Consider the following 23,369-nt stretch of genomic DNA (forward strand, 5'->3'; position numbering starts at 1 on the left):
CTTCAGCTGTGAATTCTGTATAGACTTTACTGATGTGGTTATACTCAGAGAATGGGAGGGTCTCTCAGGAGCTGATACTCTATCCGCTGGAACTTCTCAGCAGATAGTAAAGTCCCAGCCCTCGGAGAGGCTTGGCAGGACACCAACAATGTCACAGCCTTACTGTGTATAGGAACTGACTGCAAAGCCTTGTTCAAGCCCTTTAGTTGGTCTTTGAGCAGGTCTTTGAGCTGGAAGCTGGACCATTGACTTTTTCTCACTGCTCGGTGCCCATGTAGCAATGTGTTCTGATGTTATTTGTCCTTATGGTCAAGTAGACTATGGCATAAATCAGTTTGGCACCAAATGACTCCCACTCTGCTCCCCTGATCATCACTTTCATTCAGCCGTATTTGAGACTAGAGATTCAGATTCTGACTCAGAATACCTGGGGCTTCTAAGGTGAGGCTGAGGATCTGAGGATTTGGGAACACTGGCCTAAATACTTTCTGCCCAGCCTTTGTGTCCTGTGCTTAGGAAGAATGGAGAGTAGTGATTTGCTATAGACTGTGTTATCTTTCCACTTTTTTTTTGACACATTCTTGGCATTGCTAAAAATATAGTCTTTCAGTCCATCAGGAAACCCCAAGGGCATGTTCCTTTGAATACAGATGTGTATCTGGGTTTTAGTTAGAGCCGCCTTTGACTTGGACTCAGTCTCAGGTCAATGGAGATTCCTTCTCTACACTTCCACTACCTGAGCTCTCAAGTGGGGAGAACCAATTCTGTCTGTCTGCTTTAGCATGTAGATCAGGAGGATGGCAGAGTTTTAAGTCGGAAGCCTGTGCTGCATCTGAGTTCAGACATCTGAAAGTAGAGTGTGGCCCTCTCTGAGTGTCCCTATCGGAGAATGGTTGGTCAAGAATGGAACTTGAGACTGTCCTGGCGAGACTCATGCGGGGAAATCCCCTGCGTGGAGAAGGGGGTCGGCTGGGGCCAAAGACACGTCCTAAAGGCAGTCAGCGTCTTCCCTTTGTTTAGTGAATTCCAACCACGTGCTCCCCTCCTGCTCCTTCCTCAAGCAAAGGGTAGTGTCTGCCAGGTCAGCGATGGGCTGCTGTGACAGGAGCGTGTTTTGTTTCCCAGACACCAACGAGTGCAGCATCAACAACGGAGGCTGTCAGCAGGTCTGCGTGAACACAGTGGGCAGCTACGAATGCCAGTGCCACCCTGCATACAAGCTCCACTGGAATAAAAAAGACTGTGTGGGTAAGACTCAGTCAGGGGGCTCACCATGGCCCAGCGGCGCCCTCCCACATCTGACTGGACCCGGAGCGTTGGCTGACCATCCCGCCCCTGAATTCTCCTCCCCTCAGCTGTAGCAGCCACTCTTGAAATAGTTCAAAAACAGGAGATACTTTGCAGGCTCTTTGGTGTTGCTTCTGTGCTTCTGCGTAGGTTGGAACTTCCGTCTGTTTTTCTGGTTCCTTTTCTGCATGAATCAAACAGCATACAAGTAGCTCCTTTACCCTGGTGGGAAACGGTGCCCGGTGCCTTGTGTTCTTTGCTGGGTGTCAGCGCTACCTTCTTTGCTTGGGGCCTTTGATACATGGGACCCAGACATCCTTGTCACACCTGGAAGTGTCCCTCTCTTTCTGTAAGTGACTGTATTTTGTCCTGTCTAGAAGTGAAGGGGGCCCTGCCCACTAGCGTATCACCCCACGTGTCCCTGCATTGCGGGAAGAGTGGCGGAGGAGACAGGTGCTTCCTCAGATGTCACTCTGGCATTCACCTCTCTTCAGGTGAGTGGGTCCCAGCCTCTGGCGCAGGTCCTCTGCCAGGGCTCGACCTTCCGGCCTTTAGGTGTTAGATGACCTCCAAGGGCTTCCCCCGATCACCTGAGACCGCTGTTTTGAGACCCCACATGCTGGGTGTTTTCCTAGTGGTCCATGTGGAGTAGGGTTGGGGGGTGATTTCGTTTGCCACCAGGAGAAACTGTAACCTTGTTTCCATGTTGACAATCCACGTTCTGTCTGTCAGGACTGCAAGAGGCCTACTCTGTTACCTGCGGCAGTTCCTCTCCTCTCAGGAACAAACAGCAAAAATCAAATGACTCTGCTTTCGGGGGTAATTACCAAATCTGTGTGTCCTCTGTGGGGCTCACTGTGTGCAACGAGCTTCATTCTTGGGGTGCTGCTCTTGGGTGTTGGCTCTGTTTTCTCTTTATGTCCTCCATGCTGTGAGCGCGTTACAGGACGTTCTTGCCTGCAGCCTTGACACCTCCAATCGGACTTACCGTGTAATGGACACTTACTCGGTGTCCCTGTGTGTCGGGCGGCTCCGTGTTCAGCCCTGGTGGGTTCATTCTATTGGGCAGAGGCCTACAGAGCTCTGGGACCAGAGACTCAGGTCTCCCAAACTCCCTATACCTAGGGCACCTCAAAGGCCCAGCGGGAAAGTGTGCCTGGGTGCATGGCGTTGGTGGAGAGAGACATGGTTTTGGCAGGCGGAGCAAGAATTCTGTCCAGAGAAAGGACCTTGAATGCTTTCTGTTTTGTCAAAAGACAAAGAAAGCAATTAAAGCTTTTAGGAAGCCTTGTCTTCCTAGATTTAGATATCTGTATGATTATGTCATGAGAACATGTAAATGAAGAAGCGGTTCTTAATGTCCATATTACATATGTGAGCAAAGCTAGAAACCCAAAGCCCAATAACAGCTTGCATATATTGGTCATATAGTTAAAATATGCCAGCCACTCTATTTCCTGTATAAGCTGGTTTAATCCACATTACAACTCTCTAGGGCAGTTTTATTGTTAATTGTCATTAATCAGATGAAGAAACTGAGGTTCAGAGAAGTGAAATAATGTACTCAAAGTGGCTCAGACAAGAAATAGTGGAGCAGGGACTTTAACCAGGCAGTCCGCATCCAGCATCGTAAGCATCATCCTTTACTGCTCCTCTTGCCTGACCTGTGGGCCAAGCCAGAGCAGACATCATGCCGTGTTTCACCAGATCCCTCGGTGAAGGTCCCTTGGACAATTAGGCCACCCCAAGGACGTGCAAGCAGATAGTTAACAGTAATTCAACTCTTACTCTGTGCCAGATGGTAGGCTAAACGATCTCATTTAATCCTTACAACAGCCTGGTAATGTAGGTACCCCAGTTAGGTCTATTTTATAGATGAGAAACCTAAGAATTGGGGAGACTAAATTCTCATCACAAGATGAAGAGCTAGATAGAGTTTGAAGGATTGAGAGTCATTGGCTCCAGAGCTTAACCTATGGTTAAGACTGACCGTGGGCAGAGAGCAGACTTTTGCCCATGAGCGCCTCAGGGTGGGGGCCTCCCTGATCCTGAAAGCCCTAGCCACGTTCCGCGAGCGCCATTCTGTCTGGACTAGTGGCTCCCTTAGCCTTGTCCTCCCAGGACAGCCTTATGTGGAGAATCTGCCCTTCACCCTTTGCCTCTTCAGTCTTGCTCAAATTGGAACTAGGGGAGTTTGGTCTTCTTTCTTGGGAAGGCACTAGAAAGACCTCCTATCTTATCTCACTGTTGAGGTGGTTTCAGGCCCTCCCTTTGTTATATTTGAGCACGGGATTCATCTCAGATGGAGGATTAAGTGAAGCTCATAGGACGCTCCCGTTGTCCCCAGGCCCAGGGTGATGGGCACTCCATGATCCAAACCTTTCTTGGTCTCAGGGTAAGAGGAGGCTCAGGATATGCAGCGTGTGGTGGGGTCCAGCCAATGGATAGCTCGCCATCGCCCACCTGGTGTTTCCAATCCTTTGCCTCTGAAGGTAACATCTCTTACTTGTTTCTTTCTGAAGATGTCGCCACCGTCAGGACAAGTGTAACCTTTAAGCTAAATGAAGGCAAGTGTAGTTTGAAAAAGGCTGAGCTGTTTCCCGAGGGCCTGCGACCAGCACTACCAGGTACGGACTCAGATGGCTAGTGCAGGGAGCTCGCCTGCATGTTGGGAGAGGGGCCCAGAGCACGTTCGAGCCGTTCAGATGGGGTTGAACAGTTCAGACTTTCCAAGGACTCTCTTCCCAGAAGAGGAGCCTAGCCTAGCATCCTGTGTAGTTCTGGGCTTAGACTGCAGAGCTTCCTTTGCGAGGTACCGATGGTGAAGCTGTGGGGAAACCTGTAAGTTCACATGAATCAGTAAGGGCTTTCGGATGCATTAGCACTGTATGATCATATTGGGTTAAATTTTCTAGATCTTCAAGTTTGCTTGAAATATACGCCAAAGAATGAAAAGAGGTTTGGCTCAGAAGGGGCAATCTTCGATGAACAAAGATGTAACACCCAGCTTTCCTGCTGGATCTAGTTCTTGGAGGCTTCAGCAGAACAAATACCATCCAGCTGGCCTTACTGAGAAAAGCAGAGCCCAACGCTCCCCTTTCACCTCCAGCTCACATTTCCAGAATTGTTTCAAAAAATAGTTTCAGAGATTTAAAAAAAAAATCAGAATTCAAGTATTAGAGAGGCTTCTTTCCCCAATCTTCCCTCAAATAGGTTATACAAACATATGCTCACTGTAGTTACTTCAGGCTGCCTATTTTAAGTAACTAACCAAGATTAATTTTGGTTCCTCCATTTGAGGGAATACTATGCAGCTATTAATTCTATATTTCAATGAATGTGTAATGGCATAGAAAAATGTTCTTGTTATAATGCTAAGATGGGAAAAGGGAGAAGAACACTTTGTATATCCAATATAGCCCAAATTGTATAAAAACAAAAGGGTATGTAGAAAAAAACTCACCATATCATTTGTAGTGGTTAGAGCTGGCTGGGAGGATGAGAGATGCTTTTAACTTTTTCCTGCACTTTCCAAATTCTCCACAGTGGGCATTAATACTTTTAGATCAGGAGGAAAAAGCATTATTTAAAAACATATTTGGTCTTTGGTTAACTTAATGCTGTTGTACTAATGTTAATTTCTTAGTTTTGATCAGTGCACATGTTAATGGAAGATATTAGTTAATATCAGGGGGAACCTGGTGGAAAGTATATGAGAACTCTCAGTATTATCTTCACAACTTTCCTGTAGATCTAAACTTATTCTAAAATAAAAAATTTAAAAAATAGATATGGGAAAAGTGAAAGGGAGAAGATTGAAAACAAACATGTTTACTTTGAGATTTAAAGTTAGCCTTTTGAAAAGGTAAGAAAGATCTTAGGGGAAGTATATAGAGGACCCCTGGTGAACTGTTGAGCTTTGAACATCCTTTTAATGGTAAAGAAGATGATGCGTCAGTTCAGTAAAGCAAGATTTTAAAATAGAGACAAATCAATTTTGTGGATGACATATGGACCAGCTCTTTGGTTTGGTCAACAATCATTAGTTAAAAGGTTCTCTGGAAGCCATGGGGGGAGGGGTGACGGTCAAAGTCAGGCATATGGAGAGGGGCAAAGCCCTGCCTTTCCCAACACCTGCCCGTCCTGTATGCTTTGATGATACTGTTTGGTTCTGTTGATTCTTTGTGCCCTGTATTGCTCCTGGTTATTTTAGAATGAGACATCACTGTTGATGTGCTTCCCAGCTTTCCCTTTGGGTTGAATTTACCTCAAGGTCAGTTTGCCTGAAAGCTGGAGTCGGTTTCCTTTCTACTCCTGTGCTCATTCCTTATTTGAAGCCTCAGCCCCTGCTTGGCACACTCCAGGCCAGCTTTAAGGAAACCAACTGCAAGAACACGAGTGCATCTTAGCAAACCATCAGTCAGAGACACACGACGACACTGGTTCCTGTCTGCCACACATGTGGCTTGTCAGTCAAAAACATCCAGCTTCTGTCCATGAAAATAACTTCCAAGCACTAAAGCATTAGAAACACTTCCAAGCATTAAGTTATATAGGAGGCACTACTGGCTCTTCCAAATCAAAATGTCATCGTGCTCGAAGCTGAGGGCTTTCAACGTCTTGGCATCTAGAATTAATCATTTAGTCCCTAAGGGTTGTTTTAATGAAATGTTTACTGAGCTCTAGCAAATGTTCAACTGAGTGCTTTGCCAGAATTTGGCTTCCGATCATTTTGTTTCTTCATACAGAGAAGCACAGCTCAGTAAAAGAGAGCTTCCGCTACGCAAACCTTACATGCAGCTCCGGCAAGCAAGTCCCAGGAGCCCCAGGCCGACCCAGCACCACTAAGGAAATGTTTATCACTGTTGAGTTTGAGCTTGAAACTAACCAAAAGGAGGTGACAGGTTGGTTTGAAAACAGTCTATGGCGCCAGGCTTCTCACAGCTTGCTCCTTATTCCTTTGCCTTTCACTTTCCATCATTCTTGGGGTGGAGGGGGAACGTAGTGCAACCACTGAAGTATCTCCTGTTTTGTTTTTTTTTTTACCCCCAAACTAAACTGAATTGGTTTGGAACCTGATGATTTTATCTGTTTCATGAAAACCCAAAGTTACCATGTTGGCCAATAAATTTCTGTTGGCATCGAATGCTGCCCAGCCTGCTGAGTGCTCAGCTCCAGGTTTCTCCCATCCTGACCACAGGGAACCGTGGGGACGGGTGGGTCCTGCAGCCAGTCTCATCATCCTCACGTGCTGCGGCCTGACGTCCTCCCCCACTGCTGTCCCTCTTGTTTCCATAGCTTCTTGTGATCTCAGCTGCATCGTAAAACGAACAGAGAAGAGGCTCCGGAAGGCCATCCGCACGCTCCGGAAGGCTGCCCACAGAGAGCAGTTTCACCTCCAGCTCTCAGGCATGGACCTTGAAGTGGCTAAAAAGTCTCCTAGGGCATCTGAGCACCGGACACAGTCCTGTGGAGTGGGCCAGAGCCACGTAGGAAACAAATGCGGTGAGTGGCCTGCTGGCCAGAACTTTCTTGCTAACAGAACTGTCTTCAGTTCCATAAACGCTAAGGTAACCCAAAGTCTGACCCATCCTTCCCTCTCTGGACTCCCTCCAGAGAACACCCTGGCCATCCACTTATTTAGGAACTACATGGAGGTGTCTGTCACGTCTGCTGGACCAGGAGCACCCCAGCACCTGGCATCGTACCTGGCTTGTGGAGGGCACTGAATAAATGTTGGCTGAATTGAGGTGCAGAAAGGAAGAGGCAGGGTTGATGAGAAGAGGGAATGTTGCCCTTTAAGGGTCCTAGGGACAGTGGTCTTCAGGCAACTGTGGTCTCCTGGCTAGGGCAGAACTGTAGGTATAAGACACCATAAGCCTTCTGCACACCCCAGTATCCCAATTCCCCTCTTATCTGCCTCTGGCTCAACTGATGGTGGCAATGAACAATCTCCTGCTCACAGTTTGGTGCAGAGGTGAGGCTGGGGGCTGCTCAGCTGCCTTATGAGATCCCTGAGCTTCAGCCCAAGGTTCCTCACAGTGTCAGCTTCATGTATATTGGCGGGGGAAATGTGTGTGTGTATTAAGTTTGAGCAACATCAATTCTCTCCCTTGGATGAAGTTCCAGGCAAGAGGAACCTGGGCAAGTGGTTCTAGGGTGGTCAGTCTCCAGATTTGTTTATTTTAAAAGATTGTTCTGGGCAATTATGAGAGTTTCTATCTGATAAGTCTTAGATGGAGGAGATTGGGAGGCTCACTGTATAGTAATAATGGTAATGATTTATTGAGTTCTCACCTGTCACAAGTATAGCACCATATCTAAGCACTGTAGCTGCATTATCCTGTTTAATCCTAACAGGAATCTTACCAGGTAGGTGTTATTATGTCCATTCAACAGAGGAACAAACGAGCTCAGGGGGCTAAGTTCTCTTGCTCAAGATCGCATTGATGGGCTGGCCCCGAAGCCTGTGCTCTTGTCACAATCAAGATGAATTTTGATAACCAGACCCCTCCAGAATAAACTGATGTCTTTTCTGAGTGTCCTTAGAATCACATGTCTCGAGAAATGAAGCTTGAGCTAAGGAGTAATAAATCAGCGTTTGTGAAGAAGCAAAGCTGGACTACCGGGTGCTTGTTCAGGAGAATTGTTAGCTAGAGCCCCACAGCCCAAATCTGTTGCTTTGCCAAAATATGGGAAAAATCAAGTGTAACTGTCCACCAGAGGCTGGTTCTCAAATAGTCTTGACTTCTATTCCAGCTGACTCTTAAAAAGGAAAAAAAAAAAGGCAGTAAAACACAGCTGGTTGGCTTGTTCTCATTTAAAATTCGAAGAGTTCCAGTTTCTCTACAAAAATGGTGATGAGAGTTGGCTCTTGGTGCCCCACTTTCCTGGGTGAGTTGCAGAAACTTACAGGGATGGGCAGGCGTGTCGTCCTGGCCCCTCAGAGCTAAATTGCACCCCTTTCCCCAGTCGCTACCTGTTAGGGAGAGGCCTGGTAGGCTTGCCAGGGGGGCCTTGTGGCCAGATAGAAACTCAGGGGAACTAGTGTCAAGGGCCTCGTGGACCAGCTTTCAGTGAGAGTATTACTGATGCTGCCACGAGTGTGCTTCCGGGAATGACGGCCTGAAGGTGAGGATCAGTGACTCTGATTGTGATGGCTTATAAAGGACACTCGGTAGGGGGTTTCTGTAGTTGCTGTGTGTTTGTGAATGTGTCCTAAATGCTTGTCATGCGGAGTTAGTTTGGAGTTGTTGCCGAGGGAGGCAAATTGTCTTGTCTCAAGAGCTCCCTCTAGCAATGGATGGATTTTGTAGCCCTTACGGGACCAAACCCGTTTCACTGTGTCCAACAGCGACGTTGAAGATTTTACTCTGGAGAGGAAACAACACAAAGAATTAGGTACCAGTGAAAATCCTTCCTCCTGCTGGAGCGAGGAATTGGTGTAAGGAGCGGCGCAGTATGTTAAGTAGAAAGGCTTTTTACCCAGCAGACTCATGGCACAGGCAAGCCCGTGTGTGTGTGTGTGTGTGTGTGTGTGTGTGTGTGTGTGTGTGTATGTGTGTATCAGTCTGGCTGACCCAGCAGACTCATGGCACAGGCAAGCCCCTGTGTGTGTGTGTGTGTGTGTGTGTGTGTGTGTGTGTGTATCTTCTGACCCCCAAAGCCCCTGTGTGTGTGTGTGTGTGTGTGTGTGTGTGTGTGTGTGTATCAGTCTGGCTGACCCAGCAGACTCATGGCACAGGCAAGCCCCTGTGTGTGTGTGTGTGTGTGTGTGTGTGTGTGTGTGTATCAGTCTGGCTGTCTGTCTTATATGCCTGTCTATTTGATGGCATTAGAACTTTATAAACACCAGGCTTGTTGGTAGTTTCTGAACTCTGAGTGGTACACGCATAGAGACAAGTCCAAGATAGTTATTTTTTGGAAATTATTTTCAGTGTCCGCAGAAGAGACTTCATGTTTCACATAGTACAGAAATGTATACAGTAAAGTGAGCGTTCCCGTGGCTCCCAGTCCTCTTCCCCAGAGTAGTCACTGTTAGTAGCTTGCTGTGTATTTTTCCAATGTCTGTTTTCATGCACATATAAAAACAAAATTTTATTTATTTATTCAATAAATATTTGTGGGGTGCCTACTGTATGCAAGGTACTACTGGAGGTACTGAGAATCCAGTAATGAGACAAAAGAGCAGCAGTCTCAGCCTCTCAGTGTGTGATGCTAGAGGAGGGAGATAGACCACCATCCAATAAACAGGGAGATATACCTTGTGGCAGGTGGTGCTGAGGGTGTGAAGAGCAGGTGAGCAGGGAGCTGGAAGAGAAAGTGCCAGGGCAAAGGGGCGGGATGAGAAGGTGTGTGCTCTCCCAAATGCAGACTATGGTCAAGGTTTATGGTCTTGCAAAATGTCATTCGGGAAGAGAAGTTAAGGACCGAGGAAGCAAACCCTGGGGATGGGTGCCTGGGAGAAGTCCCAGGCAAAGGCACCAGCAAAGGCAAGAACCTTGAGGCCTTGGGAAAAAGGCCAGGACAGTGAGGGCGGAGGGAGGGGAAAGGGAAGGAGTCAGAGTAGCCACCGAGGGCCAGATCTCCCGGGGAATGGAAATGGAAGTGAGGGCCACCGACTTTGAACCTGAGAAATGAAGCCAATGAAGGATTTTGAGCAGAGGAATAACAGAGTTCTGACTTGTGTCTTAAACGGACAATGTGACTGCTGTGTGGGAAATAGATTATAGGTTTATGTGTGAAAAAACATTTAAAAGTATATCAATATAATTTGATTAGTGCTATATATAACTATAGAGTAGATCACTACACCCTTCCATGAGGGCGGAGGGAGGGGAAAGGGAAGGAGTCAGAGTAGCCACCGAGGGCCAGATCTCCCGGGGAATGGAAATGGAAGTGAGGGCCACCGACTTTGAACCTGAGAAATGAAGCCAATGAAGGATTTTGAGCAGAGGAATAACAGAGTTCTGACTTGTGTCTTAAACGGACAATGTGACTGCTGTGTGGGAAATAGATTATAGGTTTATGTGTGAAAAAACATTTAAAAGTATATCAATATAATTTGATTAGTGCTATATATAACTATAGAGTAGATCACTACACCCTTCCATGCTAATAGAGGAGCTAACATTTCTTTTAAAGCTTCCTAGTCCTTTTTTAAGGCACCATTTATTAGCCATATGAAATAGCTATCCATTGCCACCCTATTGGTGGATGTTTAAACTTCTCATAATTTTTCTATTGTAAACAATGTTGCAGTGAATATTTTTTTTGTGTGCAAATGGCTGATATTTCTGAAGGAAAGACTTATAGTAGCCAATTACTGGGTCAAAGGACATGCATATTTAAAACTTGAATAGATTCTTCCAAATTACCCTTCAAAAAGACCACCCTAATATATACTCCCACTAGCATTGCATCTGAGTGTTTATTGCCTCACATCATTGCTAACATGGGTTCGCTATTACTGATCTTTTTAATTTTTGTAAATCTCATAAGCAAAAATGATGAAGTCATTTTAACTGTTTTTCTGTGATTATTAGTATGACTGAGCATGCTGTCATAGATCTGTGTCCATTTGTATTTCTTTTTCTGAGAGTGTCCATATTCTTTGCTTATTTTTCCATTGAATTGTTTGTTTTTCCAATATCATTTAAGAAATAAAATTTAAAGTCTCAAATTACTGCCCTGACTGGGTGGCTCAGTTGGTTAGACTGCCATCCCATGCACCAAAAAAAGGCTTTGGGTTTGATTCCTGGTCAGGGCACATATCTACGTTTTGGGTTTGATCCCCTGGGTTGGCGTCAGGGGCAGGGGACAACAGCCGACTGATGTTTCCTTCTCACCTTGATGTTTCTCTCCCCTCGCAAAAAAAAATCAAGGAACATGTCCGACACCAAGGATTTTTAGAAAGTTCCAAGTTACCTCAAACAACAGTTACTTCTGACCAATTAAATACTTTCTTCTAGTCATTTTTACATAGTAACATCTCATTAATTTGTCATTTAGGGACTTTTGGGGCAGCGTGCTCCACAGGTGACTTTTGTATCTACTATCTGCGATCAATTTTAGCAAGATGGGGAAAAAAGATAGCAATTATATTCTTCAAAGAACAAATTCCTCAAGCTCCATTGTAATTCATAAAGTCCTTAATAGCTAAAGAAAAATTAATGATGACATGGATTTCTAGCTACGTTTTGTTCATAGCTATTTGTCCTTTCATAACAAAAAAATTATTTAAGAAATATACTTGCTATTATATACAAGTATATTTTTGTATTTGACTATTCTTAAAACTTGCTGAGATTTTTAAAAGACACAATCCAGGCAGCTGGCAAACTAGGAAGTATTTTAGAGCCTGGGTTCTTGGGAGACTAGAAAAGTCTAACTCACGTTTTAAGTGCGGTAGCTTTCCTCTGCAGCAGTAGAGAAAAATCAATTCAATAAGTATTTAACAATATACCATTCTGTGCCACTCTATGAACTTAGGATGAAGCATGAGAATATAATGGGTGAAGAGCCTGCTCTTATGAAGTTCACATTCTAACAGGCAAGGACAATAAAAAAGTAAAGAAGAGCGATCAGCCCTGGCCAGCAGCGCAGCTGGTTGGAGCATCGTCCTGTATACCAGAAGCTTGCGGGTTGGATCCCAGTCAGGGCATCTGTGGGAGGCAACCGATCGATGTTTCTCTCTCACATAGATCTTTCTCCCTCTTTCTCCCTTCTTCTCCTCTAAAATCAATAAACATATCATTGGGTGAGACTTAAAAGAAGAAAGATAATTTTAGGAGTCGTGAGTGCTATGAAGACACTAAAGCAGAGAGTGCCAGAGTGGGTAAGGGCTCCTCTCCATAGGGCGTTCGGGGAGGCTCTCAGAGCAGCTGACATCGGAGCTAAGCCCCAAGTGGGAAGAAGGGTCATGCCCTTTTTACAGATGAGGAAACTAAGGCAGAGGAAGGAAAGCCATTTACCCAGTGTCACCCAGCAATACGTGGCAGAGCCAGGATTCAAATTCAGACCTGACTTAAGAGCCTATGTTCCCAACTCGCTCGCTTTGAAGACGCTCACTCCGCTGGGTACAGCCTGTGCCCTGTGACTGTCTCACTCATGCTGCACCCACATGGAGAACTCCCTGGGGGCCAGCTCTGTGCTGGGTGCTGAGGAGGCCTGGATAAACGTGGCAGCATCCCTGAGGTCGCACTTAGCCCTCCCCGGGAAGGGTCCGAAAGCCTCCCCAAAAGAGAGAGAGCCTGGGCTGAGGTTTGAAGAATGCGCACGTGGCTCGTACATGGAGAGGGGCTTTTGAGCATCGGAACAGCCTTGGGGAATGAGACCGAGGACGGTGTGTACGGGGGTTACTGACATTGCAGCATTACCGAGCTTGGAGTGCGGGGGGGATGTGGTGGGCCGTGAGGCTGGTGGGGAAAGCATGGCCAGTCGCGAGAGACCTTGGCTATGTTGCTAAGGAGCCTTGACTTTATGTCTAGGTGGCGAGGTACCATTAGAGGATTTAGCCAGGGAACGTCCTTGTCTCTGACTGGATTGTGGGTTCAGGACTGGACACTGAAAAACCAGTTTGGGAGCTTTTAAATTCTTCCCATGAGAAATATTGAGAACATGAAGGCTGTAGAAAAGAAGCAATGGATTAGGGAAATATTTAGAAGGAGCTCTAAGTAGCATTTGGTGATATATTGAATTGGGGACCAAGAAGAGGAAAGAGTTGGGTGAAACCCGAGGTTTCTGACTTGGCCTCTGATCCGGGCACTGACTTCCCAGATGTCGCTCATCTCATGCAGCCCTGTTTCCTACGCAGGAGGCACCGAGAAAGAGCCTGTGGGCTGCTTGAATAGATAGATGAATGTGGTCACTGGGGAAGAAATAATCAGAAAAGATTTATAGGAAAAGCAGAAAAAAATAGGCTCTTGAGAGGGCATGAGAAAGAATGAACTCAGATATAGAAAAGGCAACTAAGGACTGAGTTTTGAGTTAAAGACACTGAGAGAAGTGCAGGGAGTCAAGTCAAAGAGGTTTCTGAGCCTGAGAGAGAACCCATCACAGAAGCACTTTGGAAAGGTGATGCTGGTGGCGTAACAGAGCTGAGGCAGGGGGGAGCAGAAGGCACGGGAAATAGTTGGAAGGTTTTTGCAGTGATTTACTTAAGAAATGGTGAGGATCAAAGGACACTGGTGCCACAGGGATGAAGACTAAGAGACAGACAAAAGGGACACATCTGATGCTGCAGCTGACTGATGGAGCAGGGAGGAGAGATGTCTGGGATGATAACTGCGGGTTAGACTCCAAAGGTTGGAGTCTTGGTGACTGGGAGAGTAGGGATGCATTTATAAAAAGGGTGAAGCCAGCCTGGGCTGGTGTGGCTCAGTGGATCGAGTGCCGGCCTGCAAACCAAAGGGTCGCTGGTTTGATTCCCAGTCAGGTCACATGCCTGGGTTGCAGGCCAGGTCCCCAGTAGGGGGTGCGCAACAGGCAACCACACATTGATATTTCTCTCCCTCTCTTCCTTCCTCCCTTCCCCTCTCTCTAAAAAGAAATGAATAAAATCTTTAAAAAATAAAAACGTAAAGCCAGAGGGGTAGGAAGGCCTGGGCAAGAAAGGAAAGAGAAGCATTCCTTTGGGCAAGTTGAATTTAAGTTGTAACAAGACTTTCAGATAGAGATGTCTATGGGTGCCTGGGAGTCTAGGGAAACAGCTTCATCTCTCCGTGTCCAGACCAACTCCCGTGCATCTGTCTACACGCACTCTGACTTGCATCCTGCTAATGTGGAGGATCATCAGCCCATGCTCCTGTCTAAGGCCACCTCCACCTGGGCCCCGGAGCCCATACTCTCTCACCTTCTGAAGAACATTGCTCCTGCTATTGCCCCCCTTAACCACACCCCTGTCTTTGATTTCTTTTTTTCTACTTGATCGTTTCCAACAGCACACAAACCTATCTCTTGTCTTAAAAAACAAACCCTCATTTGACTTCGTGTTCCTCTCCAATTCTTTGATCCTCATGGAGCAAAACTCTTTGAAACAGTTGCCTAAACGCACTGTCTTTGCTCCCTCACCTCCAACTTTCTTCTCAACTGTAGCCAGTCTGGTTTTCATTTCTGACTCCCTTGGCTAAAATTGCTTTTTCCAAGATTTCTGACAACCTTCACGTTACCAAATCCAGCTGCCAAAACGCAGTCAGACACTGTTGATCACTCCTTCCTTCTGGAAACACTTTCTTCTCATGGGATTCAGACATACTTCTGGTTCTCCTCCTGCCTCACTGGCTGCTCCTTTTTTATTTTCCATGCTGGTTCTCCTCTAATTTTTGATCTTCCAATATCAGTTAATCCAGGGCGTAGTCCTCTATCCCCCTCCTCTGCCGTCCTACTCTCCTAGGTGACCCGATCCAGGGCCATAGCTTTAAATACCACCACATGCTGGCAACTCCAAAACTGGCCTGTCCAGCTCTGACTTCTGTTTTGAGTTATGGATTTCTCTATCCCAGCAATGTTGAACATTCTTGATCATGCATGCACAGTAAAATATTTTTAAATTTATGAATGCTTACTTATTTAAAACTTACATTGTACTATCGGCCAATCTATTATGTCCATTATAAAGACAGAAGTATGAGGTGCACATTAAACAAACAAAAAAGTTCAATAGCTGGCTAGCTTTTTACAATTTGGTGAGGTTCATTGCTAACAGTCATGGTCCTAACTCCATTTTTCAAATGGCCTTTTTGTTAATTGCTGGTATTTTGGCTCAACTCCTGTCAGATCCCATTACATCATCACCATTTCTATCTCTTGATGTGGTTTGACAAAGAACACGCACCAGGTGGACAAGCTGCGCCAGCCCTGGCACCTCCGTGTCGCTCACCGTGCTGCATCACTGGTGCTCCCTGTGGCCCGGGGTTCTGCAGGAATTGCTCAAAGTGCTATGGGACAGTGGCTGAAACTAGATAATATGATCAGGAAATCTATTCAATCAGGCACAGTTAAACTGTCATTTTTCCTCATATGTTGCAAAGGCGTGAGTCAGTTAGTACCCTCCACCCCCGGAGCATGGAACGCTTGCTTCGTTCTTGAAGACCTCGTGTCTTCACATGCATCTGTGACTCTCGGAACTGTGTACTGACCGAGGGGTCGGTCTTATACCAGGGAACCTTTCTTTTTTATTGTTTTGGAGGTAAAAATTAACATACATAGGTATGAAAATGTTTTGCTCACACCCAGCAGATCATGTTGCACACTCCTGAGGTATAATATTCTACCTTGGAGATCAGCAGTATAACCAATGTCTTTTTAATATCAAACTTGCATGGCAAATAAGCATCCCAAGCTCAATATCTCTAAACAAAACATTTTATCCCCCTCCCCACTCTCTCCCAAGTAAAACCTGTTTCTCCCTCATCTCAGTAAATGGCACTTCTATTTACCGAGTTGCTCAAGATGAAAACCTCCAAGGTCTTCTTGACCTCTCTCATTCTGTCACACTCCCCATCCAATCTGTTAGCACATCCTGTCAGCTCTGCCTTCAGATTATATGCCGAACCTAACTCCTTTCTCCTCCTCCGTGCGGACCGCTCTATTCCAAACCACCCCCGTCTCCTGTCCAGCCAGTTGTGATACGCTCTGGGTTCCTCTTCTTACCCTTGCCTGCCTTTAGTCTGTCCTCCAAGCAGCAGTCAGAAGACCATTTAAAAACATGTTGCATTGGGTCACTCCCCTATCCAAACCTCCAACAGGCCGAGAATAAGGTCTCATTTCCTTACCACGACTTTCAAGGACCTCTGTGATAGGGCCCTTGCTTGCTTTTAAAAATTCATCTATCATCTCCTTGCCCCTTTCACTGTGTTCCTGCTACACTGGCCTTTTTGTTATTAGGCAGTGCATTTGCATGTCTATTTCCCTCCAGTCTCTGCTCCAAGAGGCCTTTCCTGACTACTCTTAACATGGCACACACACACTTCACTCCAACCACTCTTTGTCTTCTCCTGTTTTTTTTTCTTTTTTGTTCATCACTCTTACCACTAGTTAGCATTCTACTATATACTTATTTGCTTGCTCGTTGATTGTCTACCTTCTTCACTAGAATGAGAGCCCCTTTAGGGTGGGGCCGTGTCTGTCTTCTGTGCTGTATCTTCAGCTCCTAAAACAGTGCCCAGCACATACTCATTGCTCGTCAATATTTAACTGAAAGAGTAAATGCATCTTCAGAGAGACAACAGATAAAATCCCAAGGATGGTTGCCCACATTAAGAGAAAAGAGGGCAGAAGGCAGATCTTTGGGGAAATATTTTAACTGGGGGCCAAGAGGCACCCCAAAGGAAGTGAAACCTCGGCCCCATTTAACTGAGCATGAAGAGAACATAGCATGCACTGAGGAACCCAGTGAGGAAGGCGTCAAGCTGGGCTCATCCCTGTGCCCCAGCTTTAAGAATGTTTTCAAATGGCAAACCCGAACACACTCTGAAAACCTGGACAGATGTGACAACCCAGCGGGTTGCTCCTGTTATCCTGAAAGCCTCACTTGAAAGTGGCTCAAACTAGGATCCCGAGGCCACAGCACTGCTGAGAGCACCCTCGCCCCTGAGCTGTGACAAAGCACAGCTCCAGGACGCCCTGGGAATCCCTGTGGGCTCCTTGTGCCTTTCCTTCAGAAGTCAAGGCGTGATTCTTAAGAAAACAGTCAGATGCTTGAGAGTGACCTCTTTTATTAGGTTCACCATCTTAGCTACAGAGACACCATAGTGTTTGTCCATAGCCCGAAACACTCAAAGGCAGGAGCGTTGAAAAGAGGGCAAGCCTTCAGGTCTCTTTGTCGCCATTAATCCTGGTCCCGCTGGTCCTCTCCCTTTTGCATCAGAAAAGCTTTCTTGTATTTTTTTTTTTTTTTAAGAGAAGGAGAAAACAGCTGTGTGGGATTTGAGAATGGGATTTTAATGGTCACTGAAGACACACAAAAGCTTTGCTGTGATCACGAAGTATTCTGGGGGCAATTGACTCCTTTGTCTGGGGCAGCGAAACAAGCTGGCTGCTCGCGGAGAAATGAGGTCTCTTCAGGCCAGGTCTGCAGCGCATTTGCAAAGAGCTGTTTTCAGGCATCTGTTCCTAACATTTCGGAATCCCGTTTTAGTGTTTAGCTCATTTTTACCTTGTGAAAAGAAACAGATTAATGTGGAAGGTGCTTGGCATGAATTATTCCCGCAGATCTTTCTCTCTGGAAGGAAAATGGAAACTGTGAGTGACAGTAGGAGTTTGTTCATGTGAAGCAGGCCTTTCACCGCGAGAGAAAAGAACCAGCGCCCTCTTTTCCGCAGGGCAGCCCAAGGGGCATTCCTCAGCCCCTTTGCTCAGTTGAGAAATTGCAACAGATGTGGGATATTGTGAGGCTTCTCAAAGTGTAACCTTGAAAAGGCTTTGGGAGGTGGGGGTTAAATAGTTCTAAGGAGGACTGGACGCCCCGAGCAGCAGGAGCCCATCCAGTTAATCTCCTCAGTGAGACCCAGGGCCATTGCCGTCTGCGTGGAGGGGATCCATTTTCTGCCAGAGGGACCGCAATGGAACAGACTGTGCTGATCTGACCCTAAGTCCCAACGAACGGGGCTGCTGCCGTCATTGCCATCGGATGCACACGTTCCATGTAGGTGAACGAGTGTTAAAAAACAACTCTTCCCAACGTGGACATGGCTTGGACTAGCGGGGTTCCAGACAGCCTCGGTTTTATTTACTTTCTGCCAGTCTTCATGGCAGTTGGCTTGTTAGAGGTGTGAAGGGACTGTTCTCTCATTTACTAGCCTGCTGTAAGCACTGGCATAGTCCGGTGGGACATAGAGTAGAAAGTCATAAATTTTTAGTACATAATTCAGCCCGGCTTTTCAGGGGAGATGAGCTGAAACCAGAGCAATTATGGAAACCATTATCCGGTAGGGCTGCATCTAAAGAAAAGGTCTGGAATTATAGGCTTTGTCTGCCACAGATCTATGCATACACTCATTATAATGTTGTGTGCCAGGAAAGCAAGAGTTTGGTTCACTTTTAATTTTTAAAAAATCATAAAATTAAATAAAAATGATATGGGAATATGGTAAAAGAATATCCAAACAATATACAAAGGCATTAAGACTTAGAGTTTAGAGTAGCCCCCATTGATTGATTGCATTTAATTTTAGAAATAATATTTGAAATGTGGCTTCTTTTGGCTTACTATGATTTTTTAAAAGCCTCATTTAAGAAAAACTGGAGTGAATAATGAAAAGACATTTTCATTACTGACAATAAACAGGACTTTGTCATGTTTAACCCTAAAAGTGTATGTATTTGCAGATCACATTTGTAGGATGCAATGAGAACAGACATTCCCCATAACAGACATTCAAGAGGTATAATAGCTAATTTGTTGTGTGATATATTGTTACATATTTCTTGGTATCTTAAATATAAAAGAGAATGTCTTTATTCCAGTTAAACTTCCTTAATGCCCCATAGAGAATCCTTGGCAAAGTCTTGAATTGCTACTTAGTCTGCATTTAAAAAAATTTTATTTTAGAGAGAGGAGAGTCGGGGGAAAGAGGAGAGAAACATCGATGTGTGAAAGAAACATCAATTGGTTGTCTTGCGTATGTGCCCCAGCTAGGGACCAAACCTGCAACCCAGGCATGTGCCCTGACCAGGGATCCAACTGGTGACCTTTCAGTTTATAGGATGGCACCCACCAACTGCTTGGTCTGAATTTTTGTTAAATGACCCTCTTTTCCCTTAAACTGAAAGTTCTTGATCTCACCATAAATGTATTTCTTAGATTAGCTGTGGGAACTTGGCCTAATTATTTAAGGTTTCTAAGCCTCTTTTTCTGTAAAATGGAGCTAATAATAGCACTTAACTTCTTATGGTTGTTTTTAGGAATAAATGAGATGATGTGTGTAAAGCTTTTGGCGTGGTATCTAGTAGATTGTAAGTACTGAACAAAATAGAAAGCCATTAGAAAGGTTATCTGATGGTTATGGTGATGATGTTTGAATATTATACTAGGGAACTCAATTTAGTGTACTTACTTTACATTCATATTCTAAAATGAAATATAAATAGATCCACATTTAACACCAGAAATATGATCAGAAACATAGTTTATTAATTTCCTTGTAGTTTATTCTTGCAGGAGATATTGACAAGGGTTTACTCTTTGTAACCTGTTATTTTTATTACAAATGTGAAGTGCGCTATTTTGAAGAGTTATCTGTAAGACTCTTGAGATCACTCTCCCCACTGCTGCCAGACAGTGAGCTTTTCCTCACATAGCTCCTGGTTGTATTCCTTTCCTTTCAATGGCTCCTTTACCTGCAGAGGAAAATCCAAATGCTTGGCATTCAGGAACTTTTCCAATCTATTCCCAACCTTTCTTTCTTCCCTCTTCCCTCCTCTTTACAACCTGCCCCTCTCCTACGTGGTGAGATTCTACTCATCTTTCAAGGCCCAACACAAATGTGGCCTCCTCTAGGAAGTCTTCTAGGATGCCACCAGCCAGAATGAAAAGCACCCTCTCCTCTATTCTTCCATTACTAGGCCCGTGTTCAATGATGACTTTCAACTTTATTATCCTTTGGTGGCAGCCTTGTGCAGTAGGGAGAATCGTCAAGTGCTTGTGCTCAAAAATAATTAGGGCCACTGTGATCCCCGCCCCAAAGCTCATGGTCTAGGGAGAGAAGACCTGTGAATGCCCCTAACAGTGACGGGGTGGGGGGTGTATGCACAGAGAACCCAGAGGGGCTGCCCATTCTGTATTCAGGGGTTGGTGTGGGGGAGTTTATGGTCGATGCCATCTGTTTTCCTTCTTCTCTAGCATTCACATTGCTCTTCCTTGGCCTCTGTACCCTCACTGACCAGATTGTTTCTGCCTTTGGCTAGTCAGTTGCAGGGCTGGGACATATTATGATGGATCGCAAGAACGCTGTGTTTTATGTCCAAATGGAACCTTCCAAAATGAGGAAGGACAGATCACATGTGAACCATGCCCAAGACCAGAAAATCCAGGGGCCCTGAAGACCCCAGAAGCTTGGAATGTGTCTGAGTGTGGAGGTAAGGATTCACCTGAGCCTTTTTACCCTTCCATCTCCAATATCATTGGACAGGAGGCATAAGTGGGTTTCAATAGAGACAGTGCACACTGCACCAAAGGCTTCCCACAAGCAGGGCCCACATTGGGTCCCTCTTTGGCTTTCCAGTGCCTGACACATACCTGGAGATGCTCACTTGAATAAATAAATGAAAAACTGATGGAGTACTTTGGCAGAAAAAAAGGTATAAATGTTGCAAGTGCATGCTTTATTCACTGTAAATAAATATACCCTGAGACCTCAGTGATCTGCCAGCACGTAGGGACTATTGAAAGTGTTACAACGGAGGAGGTAGTTCTGATTATTTTTCCAGCTTTGGTTTCAAATTTATAGCGTATTGATTTTTTAAAAGTATCCATCTTGTTATTTTGTTGAAAACTGCAAAGAGTTTTTAATCGCCTCTTAAAAAACGTTTTCTGGTGCCAAGCTCACTTAGGTTCAGTGGGCTTTTTTTCTACTTATTTGTATTAGTAAATGTCTTCCCTTTTAGTAAATGGAATACAGACCAGCTGTGTGGACACCGTGGGCCCAGGTGGAAGGTGTGATCTGACCTGGCGATTCGCAGGTGATGTCTGCGGAAGGTGCCCAGGACCCCGGCGCCCCGCCTCTCCTGTGACTCCCAGAACCAGCTTCAGTTTCCACCTTAGTGACTCGCAACTCAACTGCAGCCCCTGTTCTGGTTTAAAAATCAGGTCCTCACGTTGGGTGTGACACACTCACACCCTAGAACTAGCTATAAAACCCTAGAACTAGCTGCAAAGTTGATAAGGAAGCATTTTGGGGCATCTGTTCACACTTGCATGTGACCTTATTAAGATATATTTATATATTATTATTATTATATTATAATAATAATTATTATTAGTGAATATTATTATTAGTAGTAACAATAATAATTGCTAACTCCATTTACTGAATATTTACCTATGCCAGGCATCATGGTAAGGGTATACATGAATTTTTCATGTGATTGTATCACCTTTCCAAGGTTAAAGGAGTCATTCAAGGTCACACAGACAAGGAGTGGAGTTGGAATCAGACGCCCGTTCTGACAGATGCCAGCTCCTCCTTTGGGGATGTGTTTGTTAAAGCCATTATAGTATAACTTTTAGGTAGAAAGTAGACCATGAAAATTAATAGAGGAGAGATGATTAGGAATACAAGAGAAAACAGATTTTTATAGCATCTTGCCAATGACAAGCTAATTTCTAAGGAACATGTACTTTTAGAAATCCTTTTGTTTATGGCTGTGCTTGTTGTCATAAACTTAAAAAATAATAATAAAGTAAAGTGCTTAAAGTAAAGGCCACTGGGTTTTAATGTCAATGTGGACTGGGTTTAGTAGTCTTATTGAGGGAGGACAGAACACACCTCAGGGTAAGGAGATGGGATCTAATAAATGTAACCGGTAAAACAATCACTGGGATGCAACCATCCGGGTGAGGGTGGACTTCTGCGTCGCATAACCAAACTGACTTGAGAGAGCTCTCTCCCTGGCTGCTCCTGCATTGCAGGGACTGCCTGAGTTCCATGCAGCCTAAGCCCGATGCGCACCCCGAGGCCTGCTGACACTTTGGAAGCAGCTGACACTTGGGTCCTTGATCTCCATCTTTGCACTGGGTCTCTATCTTTGCACTGTGTAACCCTGTGTGTCAAGCTACCTACTCACGTTCAGCAGGACAGGACAGGACAGGACAGGACAGAGCTTCTCTCACTGAAGTGGGAGCCGAGGTCAGCACCGGTGACAGGCCTGCCCAGAGCCTGATCTCATCGACAGAGAAATGAGAAAGGGTCCGCCCCGGGGGCCTTGCTCACCCAAGGTCATTGGTCCCCCAGGTCTGTGCCAACCTGGTGAATATTCTGCAGATGGCTTTGCACCCTGCCAGCTCTGTGCCCTGGGCACATTCCAGCCTGAAGCCGGCCGTACTTCCTGCTTCTCCTGTGGGGGAGGCCTCCCCACCAAACACCTGGGAGCCACTTCCTTCCAGGACTGTGAAACCAAAGGTGAGGATGTGGTGGCTTGCTTTTTTTCAGAACTGTGTTTCCTTTGTGAGAACCATGGGAGTCTGAGAAAGCTCAAATCAAGCCCAGCCCAGAGGTGCCCCGTGTGGTGCCCCAGTGGCTGGGAGGTCAGGTCCTGCTCTATCCACCCCATAGGATGTACACAGAGCACGGGAACCCCCTAGACATGGTCTCCCCACCAGCCAGCCACCTGGGCCCCTTCAGACAGGGCTGGCTGCAGGGACCACCAGGGAGAGATGAGCAGGCGTACACGTGTTCCTCAGCTCCTTCCTCCCACTCTCCCAACATCTCGGCACTCCCACCTAGAGCGGCACCCCCCACCCCCAACCAGAGCTCTTGCAGGAGCCCAGCTCCACTCCCAGGGTCAGCTCTGCGCCTGCACCAGCCACGGGCAGACTCAAGCTGTGACTGCTTCTGCCTGACTCTGCATGGACCATAAACTCTCCCAAACACACTCGTACTTTGTTCTCTTTACATTTTTCGCAGCGACATGAATCACGAGTCCCACCCAAGCTGGCTCTTTAGGGAATTAAGTGTTAATTACCCCAGATTAGTAAGAAAGCAGTACTTCCTTTGGGACAGAAATTTATTATACTAACTATGAAACCTTTTATGTTGCATTGGATGAAAAGTTTTGCTCTTTTTTGTTTTTTTTTTTTGTTTGTTTTTTTAATTCTCTCCACCCTCTCCTCCCCCACAGTTCAATGCTCACCGGGACATTTCTACAACACCACCACTCACCGATGTATTCGTTGCCCAGCGGGAACATACCAGCCTGAATTTGGAAAAAATAATTGTGTTTCTTGCCCAGGAAATACTACCACTGACTTTGATGGCTCTACGAACATAACCCAGTGTAAAAGTAGGTCTCTCTGTAAGGCTGTTCAGTCCTGATTATGAGGGCAAGTGCCTGGCGGTGGTGTGCACAGTGCATGTGGTTGCAGA

General features: G+C 45.7%; 1 protein-coding gene across 2 annotated transcripts in view; it reads left to right on the top strand.

The window, feature by feature from the left end:
• SCUBE2 (signal peptide, CUB domain and EGF like domain containing 2) overlaps positions 1-23,369 on the top strand; it is a 68,528-nt gene that overhangs the window by 34,932 nt on the left and 10,227 nt on the right. The window contains exons 11-19 of one of the 2 annotated variants that reach the window (XM_054582981.1): positions 1,126-1,248; positions 1,665-1,781; positions 2,020-2,106; positions 3,810-3,914; positions 6,036-6,191; positions 6,586-6,792; positions 20,194-20,364; positions 22,239-22,406; positions 23,125-23,286. In XM_054582981.1, the coding sequence (XP_054438956.1) occupies positions 1,126-1,248; positions 1,665-1,781; positions 2,020-2,106; positions 3,810-3,914; positions 6,036-6,191; positions 6,586-6,792; positions 20,194-20,364; positions 22,239-22,406; positions 23,125-23,286 (1,296 nt within the window). The remainder of the gene's footprint in view (positions 1-1,125; positions 1,249-1,664; positions 1,782-2,019; positions 2,107-3,809; positions 3,915-6,035; positions 6,192-6,585; positions 6,793-20,193; positions 20,365-22,238; positions 22,407-23,124; positions 23,287-23,369) is intronic. The other variant, XM_054582990.1, reaches the window with a different exon arrangement.

This window comes from Pteronotus mesoamericanus, unplaced genomic scaffold (genome assembly GCF_021234165.1).
Source record: "Pteronotus mesoamericanus isolate MK-2021 breed Mesoamerican mustached bat unplaced genomic scaffold, CSHL_Meso_final contig_1189, whole genome shotgun sequence".
NCBI classification, from domain to species: domain Eukaryota; kingdom Metazoa; phylum Chordata; class Mammalia; order Chiroptera; family Mormoopidae; genus Pteronotus; species Pteronotus mesoamericanus.